Source organism: Puccinia triticina, chromosome 6A (assembly GCF_026914185.1).
Source record: "Puccinia triticina chromosome 6A, complete sequence".
NCBI lineage: Eukaryota > Fungi > Basidiomycota > Pucciniomycetes > Pucciniales > Pucciniaceae > Puccinia > Puccinia triticina.
In genome coordinates, this window is record NC_070563.1 from 2,745,033 (window position 1) to 2,766,818 (window position 21,786).

At 48.1% G+C, this 21,786-nt stretch overlaps 1 protein-coding gene across 1 annotated transcript; it reads right to left on the reverse strand.

Annotated features, from left to right (window-relative positions):
* Positions 1-7,929: 7,929 nt before the first annotated feature.
* On the reverse strand, positions 7,930-8,925 carry PtA15_6A357 (uncharacterized protein; the record flags this gene model as incomplete). The annotated part of the gene is made up of 4 exons (XM_053170053.1): positions 7,930-8,116; positions 8,341-8,365; positions 8,661-8,837; positions 8,910-8,925. 4 exons carry the CDS (start codon positions 8,923-8,925, stop codon positions 7,930-7,932), a joined length of 405 nt encoding a protein of 134 aa, XP_053021283.1.
* Positions 8,926-21,786: the final 12,861 nt, after the last annotated feature.

A 21,786-nucleotide genomic window follows, 5' to 3' on the forward strand; every position in this document is an offset into this window, starting at 1 on the left:
TTTGGTGGATCATTCAGCGGAGCTCTAACGAACAACCTCTACTCAATCACATGCAATTCCAACGCTCCGCAACATCAGTTGACTGCAACTATCATCAATACTCGAGGCCAAGCCCCTTCTCCACAATCTCATGCAATTCTGGCCGCGATTGATGGCCAGATCTTTCTGTGGGGTGGTCAGACCACATCTTCCCTGTTAGACACTGCTGTCTACTGCCTTACCTTATCGACGCACTACTGGCATTGCTACAAGATTTTGGGACCATCGCCCAATTTAATATTTGGCTCTTCATCAACAGTGTTTGAAGGGTACCTCTACGTTTATGGTGGCCACCACGTCAACGGCTCAATCACTGGCGATCTATGGCGGATCAGCTTAGACCATCGTATGTTTCTTCCTGTGACCTCCAATAACAACAAGCCAGCACTGACAACAAATCCTCCAACCTGGCCTCTTCTTAGTGCAGTCCGGCTCATCGTGGGAGCTCCTTGCACCTGCTGACACCCACCTTGTTCCTCCTGCTTGAACTGGCCACTCGGCCGTGGTGTATGCAAGCTCTTGGCTTGTCTTTGGTGGCACAACTGGTGCAGGCATGTCAAATGATCTCTGGGAGTATCAATTCCACGCAAGGGAGTGGCATCAAATTCAATGCAACGGATCAGTCCCAACTCCTCGAAAGGACCATCTTCTTGTGCGGCTTGCGAATCAATTGTACACTCTTGGGGGCTGTGATATCGCAAATCAAACTCTTGGCGACTTCTGTGCACTTAACCTTGACAGTAAGCTGCTGTTGCATTTTTCTTTCTCCTTCTTGATTGCCTCATTCCCAAATACTGACCATCCACTTGCATTGATTCCAGCCTACGTTTGGACAAAACTGTCTTCGGATCATTTTGAACAGGTCTCTCCTTGTGGGAAATTCGCTGCTGCATGGGAAGAAACAATCTATGTTGTTGGTGGCCAATCATCAAATTCAAGCGAGTGGACGGATTGGCGTTTCTACCATACTCTCAACATCGCCTCCACCTCAGTCACCCACCTTCTTGAAGATCAAGACATGCCATTGACTTCTGCCGATGATTATCCAACCAACGAACAGCCGTAAGTTTCTCCTCACATCCAAACCTCAATCAACTCCCTTTATTTGTGCATGCAGTGTTGCGTGGGGGTAGTGCAGTTGGTGTGACCATCATTCGTGCCACGGCTATCCTTACAATGCACTGCATGCATTTTACTGACTTGAGCAGGAGAGCAGAGGACTGACCATCATTCGGACCGTGCTCTCCTGGCTCATGTATCTTCCTGCTTCTCCATAAAAAACCAATGATAATGTCACCAGAACACTAATTTTGCTACTGATGTCATCATCCCAGGACTGGCAAACGCATTCGTCCTCACAAACACTCCAAACGATGGCATTGACTCCAGGAAAAACGTGAACGACCGGTCTGCACTCCTGGCCAGCACCAGCATATTTAACACCTCTCCATCCCTCCATCGCGGCAACACGATCCCTTCCCTGACGAAATATTCACCACCCGGGCAACGATTGAAAAATACTACTTCAGCATCTCACACGGTGTTTGCCTTGTGGCGCCAAACAACCTACCTCCCTTCTGCATGGCTGTGTGGTATCCCTTTGACACAATGCCTTCTGAAGAGAAGAGGGGTTGGGAACGGTTTGTCTTGCATCTTCTCAGTTGCACCGACTACGTCGCTTGGGTCCAAACCAATGGGGCACAGCAAGGAGGAGAGATGTGGGGAGACGGTTGGCGCAAGTGTTCCAAAAACACTGAATTCTTTGGAAGATTTTGCTCTGTCGAACGTTTGCGCAGACAAATGAGGCTCCTCAACTTCGACCCTGACGATCAGAAGGCCCGACTTCTTGAAGCTGGCCAATGGATCTCTTCCCACTTGAGAGCTTTTGCCCCTGCTGTACACGACGACTGTCAACAAATTCTCACCATCAATCAATATCCTTCGATGAATCATACAGAGTACGGTGAACCTTACACATCCTCCGACTTCGCCTCTTTTCTCACTTTCACAATGTACGACTTCTTTAATCTTCCCCACAATGACAACGAAGTCAACGACTGGACCCTTGTAGGTTGGATTCCGATCTTCAACCCACAAAACTCTTCAAATCCTCAAATCTTGGCAGATGAGCATTTCGATATGGTAGATGGACAGTTTTCCTTTTGTGATTTCCAGGTTTGCTTAGATCTGAACAAGACATTGGGTGTTACCCTTTGTGTGTTCAGATCCAAAGAATATTGCCATCAAACTCTCCCTGGTTTTTCCCCTTCTGGAAACTATACTTGAATCGGTTTCTCTTGTCAGATTAACGAAAGGATGGCCAGCGCAGTCACTGACTACATTCAGGGTCACTATAAAAAGATGTTGGAGATTGGTGGTCTCCAAAATCAGGTGGAGAAAGCCAATGCCCCCAAGAAAACCAAGACCTAGTTATATATAGCCTTTTATTATGTTTTGCCTGACTTGTTACACTCAGCTCTTCCTCCCAATCTCTTTCATCAGTTTCCTTCATAATTCATCTTGGTCATTGGTTTATTAACCCCAAGCCGACAGATTCTGCAATATAGATGGATGGAATACATTTTAAATATGCCTATCTCAATATAAAATCTCATGTTGTGGTACATTTTGAGTGAGAAATATAAACGCTGTACATACCTCCCTAGTTTTCTCAATGCATTCATATCACAAGGCATGTCTACTAGTTCTTCATGGGATGCAAAGACAACCCCCTAGAGTTACACTAGCATAACACCAGTGGGTTAAATCAACATGAAACTTACCACTTGGCAAGCATATTTGCAAATTTACAATTGTGTGCACCAAATGCCCTTGCCCCCCACTGGTACACTTCATGACCAGTGATGATTCAGTAAAATCTAAAAAAAACTGATTGCAAGAACAAAGGCCCACTTAGCAAGGATTTTCCGGCGAATACTGACGCAACCAGAAATCACAGGGTCTTTAGTCCATTGCAAGATCAATAGTACCCATGCTTCATTTTAATCAAGGTCTTTGTACACCCTTTATTAAATTTTGATCAGCCAGTTCTTAAATGAATTCCTCAGTTGGAAAAAAATCAGCTCTAGCAATTTCATGATGTGAAATCTTATGTGGCTCAAAATATCATAGAATCTTCATTTCATCCTGGAGTATTTCCTTTGAATCACCAAATTTGAAGTTTGGCACCACTAGCAGTCTCTTGAAGGTTTGGTGATAGCATGGCACGGGGTTGTGTGTTTGGATGGCATTTCATATGTACAAGACACTTGTTTTGAACAAAAGTAAAGCCATAGCTCTAACAGAGGCTGTTATTCAACAAATCTTTTGGCTTGAGTTATACATTGGTTATGGCCAAGTTGCATTGCTGGTGTATTGCTGTCTTACTGCTGGGTAACACATGGGTTCCAGCTGAGTTATGGATACTTCATATGTAGTTGTATATCATTTCATGTTTAATTATACATATGATGTAGTAGACATCATGCTGAGTTGCCAAAAAAATTCATGGTGAGGCACTCCCTGGGGAGTGCCCCCAAAGCTCCCCTGGTGATATATTGATCAATATGGCATATATTGATCAAATTATATTGATAATTTTTTTTTTTTTTTTGAAATTTCTCTTTAGTTTTTTTCCTTCCTGCAACGTCATAACCCTTATATCATCCCTCTTCCTCTTGATTTCCCCCTGTCTTAGTTTTTGACCATAGTAAAAGCTTCATTTTGTTGCCAGATCAAATTAAACAGACCATTCCGCTTTTTTTCCTGGATTTTCCCCAGAATATTTCCAAATATGGCTGACCACACCTCACAGAAGCATGGTGCTATATATAAAACAGCGTGCCCATGCCACAGTGTGTCTGGGGCAGTTGGCAAGGAACTTGGTTGGGGTGGATCAGAATCATGTTGCATGTTCAAGCCTCCCTTTTGTCCACCCAACTTGCCCAAACCTTGTTTTGAGCCCTCCAAAACCTGCGACGGCCCGTAACCATTCCGAATTGCACGGGAAAGCGATTCGGAAGTGCTTTGGGGATCCAAAATAATTTTGGATTGCCTTCCAGTAGGGTTCCTGGAATTTTCCAGTGAAAACGCCGGCCGTCTGGCAACGGTCCCCCCTTGCAGGCAGACCAACCGAAATGATATCGGCTGGCAATCGAAATCATTTTGTTGAGCTTTGCCCGTGGTGTAGACCGGTCATTGGGGACTCACCACCTCTTGATGGCCGGTCAGACCGGTCATCGAGGGGACTCACCACCTCTCAATGACCGGCACAGACCAGTCATTGAGAGGACTCACAGCTCTTGATGACTGGTTTGTGACGGTCATCGTGGGGACTAACAGCTGTCAATGACCGGTCTTTGCCGGTCATCAAGGGTACTGACATCTCCTCTTGATGACCAGTCAGACCGGTCATCAAGAGTAGATGTGAGAATGTGACTCCCCCACCCATCACTTCAGGTCGCATGGTCCCTTCCCCTGCTGTACCGCTCGCGAGTCGAAGGCCTAACTTAACTAAGTCCCTCTATTGGAGGGGACGCCGTCCTGCAGGGACCCTCCGAAGGAAGGACTTATATTACACTAAGTGGACCCCGCGGCCTGAGAGAATAGGCAACTTGGCCTTTTTCCAGCCTGTGTAGCTTCATCACATCACATTATGTGATTAAGTTGTGGGGAAACAAAAGATGCACAACATCTAGGAGAATCTTTCCACCTATTGTGCTATTTTTGAGGATATGTAGTGACAGTGAAATGTCTTTTTTTTGCAACTTCATTAGTTGGCTATATCCTGTATCACACATGTTGCACTGTACAGAATCTGAAATCCATGAAGTTACAACTCTGATTGCAGCTCAACAAGAGGTGTTGAGGATGGGAAAAAATGGTAGAAAGATAGCAAGCGCTTGGGCCGCCCCAGAAATGTAAACAATATCAAAAATGGTGCAGAGGCTCATGAGTGAGATTGATTCTAAAAAAATCCCCACCAAAAGTCATAATTCTCTCAGGCCGCGGGCTCCACATAGCGCATCAGTCCCTCCTTCAGAGGTTTCTTTGCTCTGAGGAGGAGGGAATTAGCTAAGTTAGGTTGAAGGCCCCCTCCCAAGCTGACAGACATCCCACAGGTACCCTGAAACAGTGAAGTGAATATAGTTCATTTGAGGCAAAAAGTGACACATCAGTCTGCTTTTTTTCCATAGCTCTGACAGGTGTATGTACAGAGGATGGAAATCAAAAGCAACTTTGCTTTTTTTGATGATGATTGCAATTTGTGAGACAATGCCCCTAGGGACCCACATATTACCCATTATGAGGCCTTCTTGCTAGCTGATTTCTTTACCATTAAGGTGGGGTGATATATAACAAAACAAAAACTGATAGATGCGCAGGCTTCTTGCCTGTTCATGTATGTACATTGAGCAAACCTGACATACCAAAAAAATATTTTTGCAAGTCCCTCATTTGGAGGCGGGCACTTTGCGCCCAGGAGAGACTTATTTAAGTCCAGCCCCCTCTGACCAAACACCCTTGCCCCTGCACAGAGCAACTGGAAAGTGTCAATAGCAATCCCTGCCGCACCCGCTCCAGATGCTTCTCCCTGGGGCCCTTCCCCCGGCAACGTTGATCAAATTCCAGACGGACTGGGTCACACAACCAGAGAGCAGGGATCATGGAGAAAGATTGCTTGGATATGGAAGAGTATGAAGTGATTAGATGAATCATAATCAAATTGTCCTTGGATTTTTTAATCATTTTTGCTATAAATTAATCAGTCTCACAGAAACATCGTGGCTTGACTTATTCAGATCAAGACTTGTGCAATCCATTCTTTTTGCATGAAATTGATTTGAATGAGAATTTTGGATTTTTTGCATGCATGGGATGCAATGGAGTGTGTGTTCCTTAGCAGGGAATGGGGGATACTTCACAACAGTCTACTTAGCCAGATTTAAAATCATTTTTGCCTATCTAATATGGCTAGCCTGTTAAGGGAAGGGGTGATTGAAAGTGGCGGGATGGCCATCAAATTTGCAGCGGCGAAGCCGCCTTGGCCTCTAGTAGGTAATTTAAAGCTGGGGAATCTCCTTTTGGGCGGAGAAAGGGCCCTTTTTATAGCCTAGGCAGGCCTCCAGGGGCGCCCAGGGGACATGGGGACACTTGTGGGCGCATTCTGAGGCAATTTGGTTGCGCTAGAAGGCGCTGTGGGTCGTGGAACCTTGGGGCTTGGATACAAGGGTTGCCAAGGACCATTTACAGAGGTTCTGCGTGTTTTTACACATGCCTTACACGTCATAGGGGCTGGTTTTGGGGGTTCTGTGACGCTCATTTCCGTGGAAATGTGCCACAGAAGGTACTAGAACTAGCTTCTGTGCACTTGTACACGTGCAAGCAGTGCTTTGTACAGGTTTTGGAGGCGCTCAGTGAATGCTCCAGTTCATTTGACCCCTTCTACATATTTACTACAGTTGTAATTTACGTGTGGTGAGGCTTGGGAGAAGCTGAAGCGCTTTCTAGTGTCTCCTGTGCACGCTGCAAGAGTCCTTTTCAATCTAGAATGTTTTTATATTGAATGACGTGGTAATTACATATTGTTTGGTGATTAATTACATGTGTACAAGACATATAACACATGTAATATTGCTATTGGGGCGTATTCTGGCCCATTCTCACTTACTGGTAGCCTGAGCGCTTTGGTTACGGGCTAGTTTATGCATTATGCATATATGTACACCATGCGCGCGGGCTTGAGCTCTAGGCAACAGAGCACGCGGGCTTGGATGCGCCACGCAACAAATAAAGCCATCTTTTAAACTATACATAACACCTCAGTTACGTCACTGAAAATGGGTGTATACATATGTACTTATATATGCATATGCGTACAAGTGCATTCACGCGGGGCGTGATGCACTTGCGTAAAATTTGAAGTTAGTTTACACAAGGAAGGGATAATAATTAAGGGTACGTGTAAGTGAGGAACCCTAGGTTATTTTACCCGTAGAATCAGAATCTTCTATAATATTTCACTTATTAATTACATAAAGCCAAGTAATCAATTATTTATATATGTATTTAATGTTTTTGCATAGTTTTACATATGTAAGAGTAACTAGAGACCAAGGCGGCTACGCCGCTGCAGGGGAAACAGCCTCACATCAAAACCCACCCCAAACAGTTTCCTCAGCAAAAGGATGGTACCCTGAGACAATTATGTACCTTCAGTTCAAGGATTTAACTCAAATAATTGTGGCCTCCAAAATCACACTTTCAATTTTCATGTCAAGAGTGTTGCCTCACCCAGCAATACTGCATTTCTGAAATTCAATTAATTGCAAAATATGATTCTGTTAAGATAATTTAAACCACACTTCTCATCTCAATGGAATTCATGCTTTGGATTACAGAAATCCACACAAAACTTCAGAGACAGATCAACACAAAATGTCAGAGACGAAATCACAGTATCTTTAGCACTTGTAAAATACATAGTAAGTTTTATTAAACCATACAGCCTGAGAGTATCCCTATGTTATTATTGGAGAAAAGTGCCTGGGGCTTTGCGGCGTAGCAGGCCTGGTCAAACCTGCACATGATCTTGCGGCAACACACGCCGGAGGGCTCCCGGGCGAGCTCGGCGAGGGGCAGGCAGTGGCGCTTTGTTTGCTAGCTGGGCTGCCATCTTCAGATAGACCGTTGCATGGGCCTTGTTGATGGGCAGGTTCATCTGGCCCAGCATGTACGACGTGCCCAGCCTCTACAGGACCAAAAAAACATCAGTTAAGAGGGAGATTGATTTGTGAGACGAAGAAGACATGCGTAAAAACCGGCACATTTTTCAAAGGCCAGGTCGTCCTTGTAGGCACCCACAGCCTGGTCCTAGTCCTTGCAGGTCTCTTATTCCCTGCCAATCCTGAACCAGGCAAGATAGTAGCCAAGCATTGCGGCGTTCTCAACGTCTCTGAGGGCAAGCAAGGGGTCTTTGGGGTTATAGGAGGGGAAGTTACTAGTGGCGAAGAAAAGGTAGATGGCCTCGGCGCCGGCGGCGAAGAGGTCGCTGATTTTTTTTTCTTTCTTTTTGTTTCTGTGTTGTTGATAAGGGGAAGATGGATTACCGTAGTAATCCCATTAGACGACCCATTCCTGTTAGCTGAGGATGAGGTTGTCCATATTGATTGAGAAGCCGAAGTAGTCTGGAGAGCGTCCTACGGGGACAAGGGGTTCCTTAGAGACCCTCTGTTGAAGAGACGAATTAGTTAAGCTAGCATGGGTTCAGTATTTGAATATATGCTATCTGCTTGAGCGTACGATGATTGACAATTGGTGCTGTCACCTGAGAGGAGTAAATTGTAAGGAGCAAACCATTGGTGAATCTGTTGAGAAAGCGAGGAAAGAGCAACCATTGAAAGCAGTCAGAAAAAAAGTGCGCAAAAAAACCCGCAAGCCGAGGCTTCTGGTAAGTGTTCAGTTGATTGGAGAATATCTACACACTCTTCTGGGACACCCAGCTGGAGTTGGCACCAAAATGCAATATTATTCTGGCCCACAACAGCTGAGTTGGCAAAGAAACGTCTGTTCAACAAAAACTGATAAGCAATCCATATTGGAGTGGCCAAATGTGTCTCCACCATGGTAGTATTGAACATAATTGGAACCTTTCTTGTGAGCATCGAGGTTGAAGTTGGCGGTGTGAGAGCCTAGTGACCAGACCTTCACGGTGTGATCTAAACAAGAGGATGCGAAGGTGTTGGAATTCTTTGGGTTAAACGCCAAGTTCATGGTGCAATGTGTAAGGCGTTCAAAAACTGAAACAAAAGTTGAAAATAGGCAGTCAGTAAAACTCAATAGAATTGGCATGAGTGAAGAGAGGAGCTTACCCAAAGGCATTTCCATGACTTGTCCCTATCCCACAGCCAATGAGGGGAACAAGCCTGAACAAGCTGGGCTGGTTGGCAAACCCGCGGTGGCATGGCGGTGGCGGTGGCGGTGGCGGTGGCGGTGGCGGTGGCGGTGGCGGTGGCGGTGGCAGTGGCAGTGGCAGTGGCAGTGGCGGTGGCGTTGATGTATCAGGTTTCCCGGATGGTTGGTGAGCGTGGGGTGGGTTTTGTTGTTTGGCGCATTTGAGGTAGCCAATACATAACAACGGTTTGGACGACTTGGACTGGGTGGCCTGTGTGGCTATAAATAGAGACCTGTGATCACCCCATTTCCCCCAGGCAATTCTCCGGGCTTGGCTTCCAGCCCGGGGAGTTGTCTCACCCCCGTCCGCTGTTGCACTTGCGCAGTTTGGCGGGGGGATATTTGGTGTCCTCCCTGTGCCTAACCGCTGGGGGACATCCTCTCACTGCTTTTTGACCTTGCTAGACAAGGATGGGCAGTGGGCCACGGTACATCAGCTTGCTGATGTTGGGTGGCAGGTTTTCATTTTTGGTTTTGTTTTACTACTTGTGCATATGTTTTGTAGCTGCTATAGTTGCTGGGGGAAAGCCTGGTAGTTTTTTTGGTGCAACTTGTAAGGGGAAAACCCTTGATTTTTTTTTGTTATTTTGTCATTTTGTAGGGGGAACCCTTGAAGTTTTGTTTCATGATTTACAGGCTTTAATATACTTGGATAATGTCTCTTTCATATGTAAAACTACTTTTTATATTTTTATTTGTATATTGTCACAGTGGCTCTGCCATAGTAGCCAGCTGACATCAAGTCATTCTTCTGAGGATCATTCAGATGACAAAAACCAAGACGGCTCCAACGGCTTCAATGAAGAGAAGCAATCAAACTCCTCCGCAATTGATTCCAAAGAAGCATCAAAAAAATGGACCCAAACCAACCTCTCATGATGATAGCTCGATTGAGTATGTTGAGGAGAATCAAATGAGTGTAAGCACACTCAAATCATTCACACAAATTGTTTTGTTTCATAACTAAACTGAATACAAATTGAAATTCTTAGAGCAAACATTCAGATCATTCAAATGAAAATCGAGGAGATCCAAAAGCAGTGGCAAGATTAGATGTACGTTTTTAATTGAAATGATGTTTACTGATACATGCTCCTGTCCAGCTTTCCAAGAAATCGTTTGTTCAACAATGTGATAGCCTTCCATCAGGCAACAATTTTATCAACACCGGAAGAAATTCTAAAACAATCAATCTGGCCTCTCAAATCAATCTCAACAACACTTCACAAGATATTGGCCTGCAAGACAACAATGATTTGAACAACTCTCCATCAAAGGAAATGGGATCAAAGAGGAAGCGCAAGGAACTTTATAAATCAACTTCGACAGCTTTCACCAAACCTTCTCAAAAGGATGATTCCAATCAAAGTGAAGTGGCAAGCCCAACAAAGAAGAAGAAGTCCACATCGTTCTCAGCTGCCGAGGTTGCAGTACACAATACAACTGATGAAGACTCCAGTTGACCTAAGAAACCAGCTTCAAGAAAGAAGAAGCACAAATCTTCATCCACTGGTTTGACAGCTGCTGAGCTTGCCTTGGATGATTTGACAAATGACAACACATCTTCTGCAACTCCAAGGCCTAGTCCAAATAAAGGGAAATGCTGAGCTTCAAACTCGAAAAACATCAACCCTAAAAGCCAGTCTTGCCAAAGCAGTGTTCCTAGTCCTTTTGTTGCCTATGAAGATTACGCATTGAAGAGGGAAGCTGGTCTGTCATCCTATTGAATTTTTGTTTGGAATCATAATTGACGCAATTTTTTTGGATGTGTTTTTAGGCAAGTCTGAGGTTGCTTGAGAGAATCTAAACTTTGAGAAAATGAAGTATCATCTATTGATTGAAAAGGATAGTAAAGGAATTGATTTGGACAAAACGAAATTCAATCATACAAAGGAACTCAAGGTAAAAAAGTGGGATCACGGAATCAAGTTGGAAGAGAAGAAGTTGACCTTGGAGAAGGAGGAGAGGGACAAAGATCAAAAGTTTGAAATGGAAAAACTCAAGAGAATAAGTCAAAGAAGATGGAGTTGTTTTCCAAGTTTTTAGATGCTGGAAAGTCTATAGATGAGATTGAGAGAATCACTAAGCTCTTGAACTAACTCGCCATTGTTGTTTTATGTGACTTGGATTTTGAATTAGTTGAATATTATCATCCACTTTGTCTTTATCATTTTAAAAAACAAAACACATCAAGATAAAAACTCAAAATGAACCTCACCAAAACAGGGTTATTTGCAGACAAATATATGAGCTCTAAATGACAAATTATTTCTTTTGTTTTTTTTTTTGGCTTGACAAGTGAATCTTCAACATTTTTTCTCTTCCCTTTTTTACGATATGCAAGTGAATCATGAAGTAGTTTAGCTTTATCACAAGGAACCCAGTCCTTTTTTCTTTACTTTTTTTGTAGTACTCATCTTTGATCAGTTGCAAAGCTCTTTGGATTTTGGCGGGCAGCTGGACGGAGTAACCAAGTCAAGTATGTGAAGACAAAATGGGACTAGTGGAAGGGAGAGTAAGATGAGCATAGTGTGTAGCTTTCCATGCACACTCAACAACACCTTGAAAACCTGAAAAATCAAGACCAAATCCATTTTTAGGGAAGACAAATTTGCCACCCTGCCCATCTAACTTTCCTTCAATTAAGTCACCAGTGGATTTGTCGATTGGGAGCCATGTGACAAACGTGTAGGGGGATGAGTCTCAATTGGTGTGACAGCACTTCCAGCATATTTGGCTAGGATGAAGTCATCCCAGTTTAACTGGGATGCACTCAACCAATCTCAAATGGGTTGATCTCAACCAATGAGATATAAAACCAAGGGGGGTCCCTTGGATTTGTATTTCATCAGTTGAGATCAACCAAATTGAAATCGGTTGAGTGCATCCCAGTTTAACTGGGATAAACTCAGCCCAGCTAATTATGCTGGTAGTGCAGTTGTTTGCAAAATTGTTGAGGGTATAGGATAAGTGACAAGTAAAAGCTTCAGGATCCGTGACAAAATCTGGAGACAAGCCTGGAGCATTCAATGGCTGAAAATGTTCTTTGACTTCATCAAACAGAGGTTTAGAAAGGGCTTTGAATCGTTCGCCAATAAATCAATTGACTTCAGGCAGACCAGTTTGAAGTTCTTCCCACCCATCACAATCACGAGCTACCTTCTCTGCAATACCCGTTATTCGAACCGTAGTCTTTGCTTTGTACGCTTTTTGCCAACCTAAACTAAAAAGATCACCATTGTATGCTGGACCATTTGAGGTGTTGGGATTCTGGAATTTGGATTGCTGGATTAGATGGCGGCTGAGATTTTGAAATCGGGCTTTCAATGAGCTGTCCATGGTGGCAAACGGGTTGAATTTGACTACACAAACAATGTGTTTGCGGCTGCTGTTGGCGTAGGCAATGAAGCTCTTGCGAAACATCCGAATTCCCGCATTGTGGTCCTTCCTGCAAACATGTGCCGTAATTTGTTCTTTGCCAGAGTATTTGAGGTTGGCCTTCTGCCTGTCTTGAAGTTGTTTGGCTGCTTTGAATTCTTGATGTCGTAGCTGCTTTTTGGAGAGGAATTGTAAGGCAGGTGGAGCACATGGAGCATGATGGTTTGAAGTTGGTGGCCCAATGTGAAAAGGCAGACCTGATACATCAGGTAATGTGGGCATCGATTCTGGATGTTTCTGACACACTCAAGAGGATCGTGGGACTCGCCAGGACAGGTTTTGCAAACAGGGGTTTTGAGGGTGTTTGGGGGTGGATTGAAGTACTTCTTGGTTGATGCTTTGCTGAGCCGGATTAAGCGCCTTGGGGTTTGCAAAGCTGCATGTGAAATCCGGTTTGGAGAAAGCCGCTTGTTCAACTGATGAAAAAAAGAATGCACAAGTCAGAAACGTAGGAATTCCCCCATTCACCTGAACCATAGCCCATCTGCAGATCCCATCCATGAGGGAGGCCCTGACTCTTGTTGAGATGCAGGGCATCTCAAACGGATGGTTCTTACACACTCCAGAGGAGGCCTCCTGAGGATGGGATCTGAAGATGAGCATTCCACCTTCCCATATACCATTGGCCATGAATATCCTTATAGGAGGCTTTGCCTCTGGCAGCACATAGGGCATCTCAAACGGATTGGTTCTGATGTAAACCAGAGGAGCCTCCTGAGGATATTTATGTCAATGGTAATTAGGGGAGGTGGTGGTTTACATCTTGAGGCTTGGAGTGGCTTTCATAATTTGGATGGTGAAAGGACTTGCCTGTGAGCTCATGATGATTGGTGAATGCGTGTGATAACAGTCCAGGTGAACACAAATCCTAAACGGAAAAAGAAAATGGCCTCAATCATTCAATTGAGGCCTTTTATTTATTATCATGACCGACTCACCTGGTGGAAAGGGGGGCTCAGAGGCCTTCTGAGGTTGACTGGGACCTGACAGAACACAGGGAGGCCTGGAAAGTCAGCCAGGCCTCAAATATCAAAAAAGAAACATGGCCTCAATCGATTGATTGAGGCCCAGGACAGTTGAAGAGAACCCCAGGCTCACCTTGGTTTGAGTAGGGGTGGGAGGTTGAGGTCAGAGGCCGTCTGAAGACCTCCGCGAGCTTACAGAACACCGCAAGGCCTGGACAGTCAGCCAGGCCTCAGAGATCAAAAAAACATGACCTCAATCGATTGATTGAGGTCCAGGACAGTTGTACAGAAGCCCAAGCTCACCTGGGTCTGTTGGGGGGGGATTGCGTCACCAGGGCGGGTCTGGGGCGAGTAGGGGTGCGAGGTTGGGTTTGGAGGCCGTCTGAGGTCCTCCGCGAGCTGACAGAACACCAAGAGGCCTGGACAGTCAGCCAGACCTCAGAGATAAAAAAAAACTTGACCTTGATCAATCAATCGAGGTCCAGGACAAATTTGGACAGAAGCCCAAGCTCACCTGGGTCCGTTGGGGGGGATCGTGTCACCAGGGCGGGTCTGGGGCGAGTAGGGGTGCAAGGTTGGGTTCAGAGGCCGTCTGAGGTACTCCGCGAGCTGACAGAACACCAAAAGGCCTGGACAGTCAGCAAGGCCTCAGAGATAAAAAAAAACTTGACCTCGATCAATTGATCGAGGTGCAGGACAGTTGAAGAGAAGCTCAGGCTCACCTGGGTCCGTTGGAGGGGGATCGCGACCACACGTCGGGTCCGGGGCAAGTCGAGGTGCGAGGTTGTGTTCGGAGGCCTTCTGAGGTTGTCCGCGAGCTGTCAGAACAATGGGAGGCCTGGACAGTGAGCCAGTGTAAGCCCTGCTCCTCATAGGCTTACACAGACATGTCACTAGATTACATAATCCTAGTTCTCCCTTGTACTTAGTCTTCAACCTCTGCTTCCTTAGTCCGGCAGAGAGCTTCCCTCTCTCCCGGCTAGGTAAGCTCCTTTCCACTTTCTCTCATTCTGTCTAGTTGTACTTACCAGAGAGAGCTTCCCTCTCTCCCGGCTAGCCCTTTGCAATCGAGTCCCCACCAGGAAAAAAAAGTATTGAGTTGATGGCAAGTGACATGACACAGCTTTGCTCTCAGCTCCAACACTGCTCCAATGCTGCTCCTCTCTACCAGCACATCTAGGGCTCACATGACAGGTTTCAGGATCAAAGCACTCCATGTGACAAAACCAGATGATTCTCAGCTTTGGCCCTGGCCCAGTTGATGCTCAGCTTTTATGGTGGCTGAGCTTATGCTCAGCTTTTATGGTGGCTGAGCTGATGCTCCGCTTTTGCCCTGGCCCAGCTGATGCTCAGCTTTGGCACCAGCCACCTGACAATCATCTTTGGCCCTGGCACAGCTGATGCTCAGCCTTGGCCGTGGCTCAGCTGATGCTCAGCTTTGGCCCTAGCCTAGCTGATTTTCATATCTGGTCCTTTCCAAGCTGATGCCCATCTTTTTCCCAGGCCTGGGTCAGCTAATACTCAGCAAGCTGAGCATCAGCTGGCCAGCTGGCCCAGGACTGGGTCAAAGCTGAGCATTAGCTGGGCCAGGACTAGGAAAAGGCTGAGCAAGGACTGGTAAAAAGCTGAGCATCACAAAGCTGAGAATCAGCTGCATCAGGAATAGTACAAAGCTGAGCATCAGCTGGGCAATGACTGTTCAAAAGGTGTTATTCCAATGCTGAGAGTGAGCTGGGTGAAAAAGATGAGTATGAGCTGGGCAAAAAAGCTGAGTATAAGCTGAGTACCAAATCTGAGCATCAGCTGGACATAACTGAGGATCAGTTGAGCTAATCAAAAACTGAACAGGACCTCCTTAGTAGATTTGGGAAGTTGAGGAGATGGTTGGGAGATTGGTTTAGATAGTGGATAGATATTGGATAGATGGTGGGTAGCTGGCTGGAGCTGGTGTGATATCACTTGTCATCAACTGACTATTTTTTTTTCCTGGTGCCCCCACCGTTTGGAACTAGAAAGTTTCCAAAGGCTCCGGCCTCGTCCCCTTTGGCCCCGGTTTCCTTGTCCTCATCAGTGAGGGTCTACTGGACCCTTACACTTTTTTTTTCTTGTTCCGAACGTACCTGGATCACTGAATCTGATCGGAAAACTCTCTGCTCCTGGTCAACCGTGACCTATCTGGCAAATTCTTGTACCTGTGGCAACGTGGCCCGGCCTTCATTGGCATTCGGTCACCGAAAACAGAAATCAGTTACGCAGCCTCCAACACCACCAGCACCCACAACGTCTCGCCAGCCGACCAGCCTCATCCAGATCACCAGCCGCCCCAGCCCAAGCGGACCAGCCTCCCAGGACTCGGCACTCGCACTCCTCCTCCCGCCCCTCGTCTGTTGAGGGTAATAGAGGTGACGCAAGTACTGAGAGAGACTTGACGAAGTGTCAAGGACATAGTCCGAGCACACGATGGCCGACTCCTCGAGCTTGGCAGACTCCGCCGGCGAGCAGGACCACCCCGCCCAGGGATTCCTGCGTGCCCACAACCCCGCCGACGCCTACTTCCTCGCCCACGCCAAGCCCACCCCAACCACCGCCAGCCTCTTCTCCGAGCACCGCACGCCCCGGGCCCCTGCCAACCTCCTCCGCGGATTCCACCCGGAGCCACTCCGCCCCGCCCAGCAGCACTGGCCCCAGTGGGCCGCCAAGCTCCGCCAGGGCTTCTCGCTCCTCTTCCATGGCCTCGGCAGCAAGCGCGCCGCCCTCAACTACTTCCTCCACGAACACCTCGTCCCCCGTCTCGGCTGGGAGGCCCTCGTCATCAACGGCTTCCAGGCCGACGCCACCCTCCCCGCCATCCTCGCCGAGCTCGAGGCCATCATCCTCGACCACCCGTCCCCCGCGTCTTCCGCTGACGAAGATCAGCCCCACCACCATGCGCCCCGGAAAGCGAGCTCGCTCGAGGCCCTCGAGGCCCAGGCCCAGTGCCTCTGCAGCCTCCTGAGCCGCCGCCGCCAGCATGACCAGCCAGACATCGTCCTGCTCCTCCACAACCTCGACGGCCACGGCTTCCGGAGCCCGAAGATCCAGACCATCCTGGGCCTGCTCGTCGCCCAGCCCTCGCTGCATCTGCTCGCCACCCTCGACCACATCCACGCCCCCGTCCTGCTGCCCCTCCACCGCGCCTCCGCACGCCCGGGCGGCCAGGCCCCCCTTGCCTCCGCCTTCAACTTCCTCTACCACCAACTGCCCACCCCGACCGGATATGTGCTCGAGAGTCTGCTCGGCACCACCTTCGACGCCCTCCTCCCCCCCCTCCATCCTGCTGCCCTCCGGCCTGCTCCTGCCCACCAGGATCGCCGCCGGCCTAGCCCCACCCGCCGCGAGCTTCCCCACCGTTGGCGCCACCGGGCCCGCCGCTGTCCACGTCAACCTCGGCCAAGCCGGGTTCGTCTTCATCGAGGCTAACGTCAAGAAATGGGGTCTGGCACCCATGGCCGGCACCCTTGCTCCACCCCCCGCTTATGGGCACCAGATCGGATCCATCCTGCTCGCCTCTAACACCCACGCACGCCGTCCTCCCCCTCCCATTCCCACTACGACCCGCTCCAGCCCTCCTCTGAACACAACGACGACGACGTCGACGACCACCGGACCGATCGTTCTTCCGTAGAGACCGTCTGTGCGGTGTCCCAGAGACGTCGGCACCGCCTGATAGGCTACTCCACCATCGACACCTCCCGCTCTCCCTTGCCCTCGCACCCTCTTCAACAACTCTTCCCCTACCCAAGCCCATGCCGGTAACTCGCTCTTCCAATCTTCCGCCGTCTGCCCAGAGGCTCTGATGGCCGCCTCCGGCCCCACCAGTGTCCACGATCGCCTGAAGACCGCCCCTCAGCTGGTGGTCCGCCACCAGAGACTACGCTAACCTGCACGACGCCACCACCTCCTGCATCATCTCTCGCCTTCTCCCCCCCATCTTGGATGCAATCACTTGCCACGCCCCTGTTTTCTCGCGCAACGTCTCGCCTCCTCGCCGCCACCGCCATTAGGCCTCCTCAAGTGCTCAGCATAAACCCCCTCCATCTCTGACCCCGTTCTCTCCTCAACAACACCATTTCCTCTCCGACGACTCCTGAGACTCCCCTATGACCCCTGAGACCCCCCCCCCACATCACCTGGGATCCCCATTGACCCCTTGCCCTCAAACCTCGCAACTGGCCCATACGGCCCCTCGCCCTTGAACCTCGCAACTGGCCCATACGGCCCCTCGCCCTCGAACCTCGCAACTGGCCATAAGGCCCCTCGCCCTCGAACCTCGCAACTGGCCCATACAGCCCCTTGCCCTCAAACCTCGCAACTGGCCATAAGGCCCCTTGCCCTTGAGCCTCGCAACTGGCCCATACGGCCCCTCGCCCTCGAACCTCGCAACTGGCCATAAGGCCCCCTCGCCCTTGAACCTTGCGTCTCCCACCCACTTTCCAGCTCTCTCATGCATTCCTACTGTTGATTTTCCCCATCTTTATTTTTTTTATAGGAGGGGAGAATGTAAGCCCTGCTCCTCATAGGCTTACACAGACATGTCACTAGATTACATAATCCTAGTTCTCCCTTGTACTTAGTCTTCAACCTCTGCTTCCTTAGTCCGGCAGAGAGCTTCCCTCTCTCCCGGCTAGGTAAGCTCCTTTCCACTTTCTCTCATTCTGTCTAGTTGTACTTACCAGAGAGAGCTTCCCTCTCTCTCCCGGCTACCCCTTTGCAATCGAGTCCCCCACCGTTTGGAACTAGAAAGTTTCCAAAGGCTCCAGCCTTGTCCCCTTTGGCCCCGGTTTCCTTGTCCTCATCAGTGAGGGTCTACTGGACCCTTACAGCCAGGCCTCAAATATTGGAAAAAACAAGGCCTCAATTGATTGAGGCCCAGGACCATTGAGGGGAACCCCAACTCACCTGGGTTTGTTGGGGGGCGGATCGCAAACGCACGGCGGGTCCAGGGCAAGTGGAGGTGCGAGGTTGAGTTTGGAGGCTTTCCGAAGGTCATCCGCGAGCTGACAGAACAAAGGAAGGCCTGGACAGTCAGCCAGGCCTCAAATATAGATATAAAACAAGGCCTTGAGGACCATTGAAGGGAACACCAGACTCACTTGGGTTTGTTGGGGGGGGGATCGCGTCACCATGGCAGGTCCGGAGTGTTAGAGGGCGGGAAGCCAAGGTGGTAAACTTAGTACATAAGCGAGTTTATTCATCTGAAGCATGTATCCAAAACACTGTATATACATGCTGCGGCTACGCCTGTACTTAGTCTAGCTCAACCCGCTTGATACCGGATTCCCTCTTTCCTCACCAAGAGTGGATCCAATACCAAGCAAGGCTGACCCTACCGTGACGCATCTCTTGTTGTCAGGTATGTGCAATTCAATCACCAAGAGTGGATCCAATACCGAGCGAGGCTGACCCTACCGTGACGCATCTCTTGTTGTCAGATTTGCATTCACTCATTTTGAGTGTCTTATAGGTTAAAAGCCGGTTCTGCTGATCAAAGGTATTCACGTCCATTTTTTCGGGAGACCATCGTTTTATGGTCGGTCGAGGAGGAAAGCTCAAGCTTCAAGAAATCAAAGATCGGGCGTACAAAGAAACAGAAGAAAAACAAAAAAAAGAAAGAGAAAAAGAAGAAAGAGAAAAAGAAGAAAAAGAAAGAAAAGAAACGATCCGGAAAATTGAAGAAAAACAAAAAGAATCACATCAGAACTTCAAAACACCCCGTCAATCCACCTTCCTCGACACGCAAATGGCGGCCGCCCCATCTGCGGAAGATTTCTTCCACCTAAAATTGGAAATCGATTGCCTGGAGTGCATTATTGCCGCCAACCCAGTAGCGCCACATCAAGTCCCACCTACCCAAGTCAACAGCGGAAACACAATCATCGTCAGTTTCCACAAGAAACCCTTGGAGTTGCACCACATGCACAACCCAAAGAAGACTAAGCTGGAAAAAGGCAAAGCTAACTTCAAGGCATGGGACCGAGAAATTAACCGAACGCTGAAATACGTGTTCGAATGCGCTGAAAGTTTCACGCTCCTTGAAACCAACTTCAGACGGTCTGCCAAAGACCAAGCGGCGATTGCATGCCTGTTACAATCAAAAATCAAGACCTCCCTCTTGGACATCGTAGACAAAACCAACACTGACGATCCATGGAAAATTTTCACTCTTCTTAAAGAACAGTGCGATCGCTTGGACAGACAACACAAGCTGGCCATAATCGAACAGTTTGCCGAACTGATTAGCAGCCGATTGCCTGGTTCCGACCTCACACTCACGAAATGGAGCAAGGTGTGGGCCGAAATCACACAACTCAAGCTGACACTTGAAGAAGTCGGCGGCTTACTACTCCAGTACAGCTTTGCGGCACCTAGCGGAGTCGACGTGAAGACGTTTGAGTTCAAAGTTAGCCAGAAACTCGAAGGCTCCAACAAGACAACGGTCAGCTATGTCATTATCGTCATTCAAGCGGCATCTGGGAAATATCAAGGGAAAACCGTGGTAACCACCAAAGACTCTTACGTCCCAATGGATGTCGATGCAATCCAAGCGCTAAGATCGGCAGCAAACCGATACGCACCTCCACACCGCCGTCAACTTCTGCCAAACGGCCCACCCCAGCAAGCATCGCCTATGCCAGTCCAATCCCCTCAGCAAAAGACTTCCCTGTCTATCAAAAAAGCGGCAGCGTACCGCGGGTATCTGCTGAACAGTTACCTCACGTCGACATGGGGGCCACAGTGTCACTACTGCAAGCAGAACGGACACTGGCACAACAACTGCAAGATCTTCTGGGACGACGTGAATGCTGGACTCATTGGCCCGACCAGCGCTGGCCAATCATTGTCAAGCCAGGCTCCACCAGATTGACCGATGAACCAACACAACCGCCTCCAACAGCTTGACGTGCCAGAAGTCAGTGATGGGAAGATTCTACTCGACTCCGGGGCTTCTACTCATTTGAGTGGCTCGCTCAGTCTATACACATCAACAGAAGAACTAGGACAACCAAAGAAGATACTCCTGGCAGTAGCTGACTGTTCCGTCGATGTCAGGATGAAGGGAACAATCACAATCCCGACGAAGCAGGGGAATGTGACGGTTGAAGACGTCTTCTATTGCCCAGGTGTCGACGTGATAATCCTTTCGGTCGGTCAACTAACGAGTGTGGGATGGAAGCTTAAATTTCAAGGGCGGGAGGCAACGTTGACTAGTCCCAACTTAGTAGTTTTTAATACTTTGTACAGAAACTATTGCTGGTATCTAAGCAATCTACATAACTCGTTGAACTTGAATAAGATCACACAAAAGCCATCATTCGACCCTTTTCTGTGGCACCGACGCCTTGGACACGTGTCAGAAGAAGTCGTGCGGAAATACCTGAAACAGCATTACCCTGATGAGATTGAGGGAAAGTCCTGGGATTCTTTCTTCTGCACCCAGTGTGCGAAATCGAAAAGCGTGGATAAAAAGTCGCCTGGAGGCAACTCTTTGATACCTCGAGACGAACCGCTTGACATGCTTGTCTCCAATGTTGCTGGACCGTTTTCTTATGATATGTCTGGCAAAAGATATGTCATTACGCTCCGAGATCACGCAACTACCTACATTTGGTGCGATGTAATGGCAGAAAGGAGCGAGGTCCCTGGAAAAATCATGTCATGGCTGAATCACATGAAAACTACTCTGGGCAGATATCCGAAGAACATCCGCTGCGACAATGCACCGGAATACACTGCGTCGCTGAAGAAGCTCCTGGTACCAATAGTAGTGACGCTGGCTCCAGTACCACCATACAGCCCTGAGCAGAACGGCGAGGCAGAGAGAGTCAACCAAACGCTAGGCGATATGGCCCGGACAATGCTCCACAAGTCAAAAATGCCCAGGCCCTACTGGAGTTACGCCTACCGGATGGCTGCTCATATCCACAATTGAATTCCCAACAAGAAAATCAATACCTGCCCTCTCAACAAGCTGTACAATATCGAAGTTGACCCTAATATCCTATACCCGTTTGGGGCCAAAGCAATAGTACACGTGCCAAAAGAAAAACGAGATAAATTGTCAGAAAGGGCGATATCAGGAAAGCTCATTGGGTACCCGGCAGCAGGAGCAGGGTGGCTAATACACTCCAACCAAAACGGCAGAATTCTACACTCGACGTCTGTAATCTTTCCCGAATTCCAAAACCTACCGGTGAAGAAGAAGGAGCCGAAGAAGACTGACATTGATTTCATTATCAATCAGATTGTGCTCAAGCTTGGCGAAGAGAACACAGATCAGATTGCGAAAGCAGAAGAGAAAGCAATAGCAAACCTTCCAGTCAATGAGGACCGACAGATTCCAATGAACATCAAG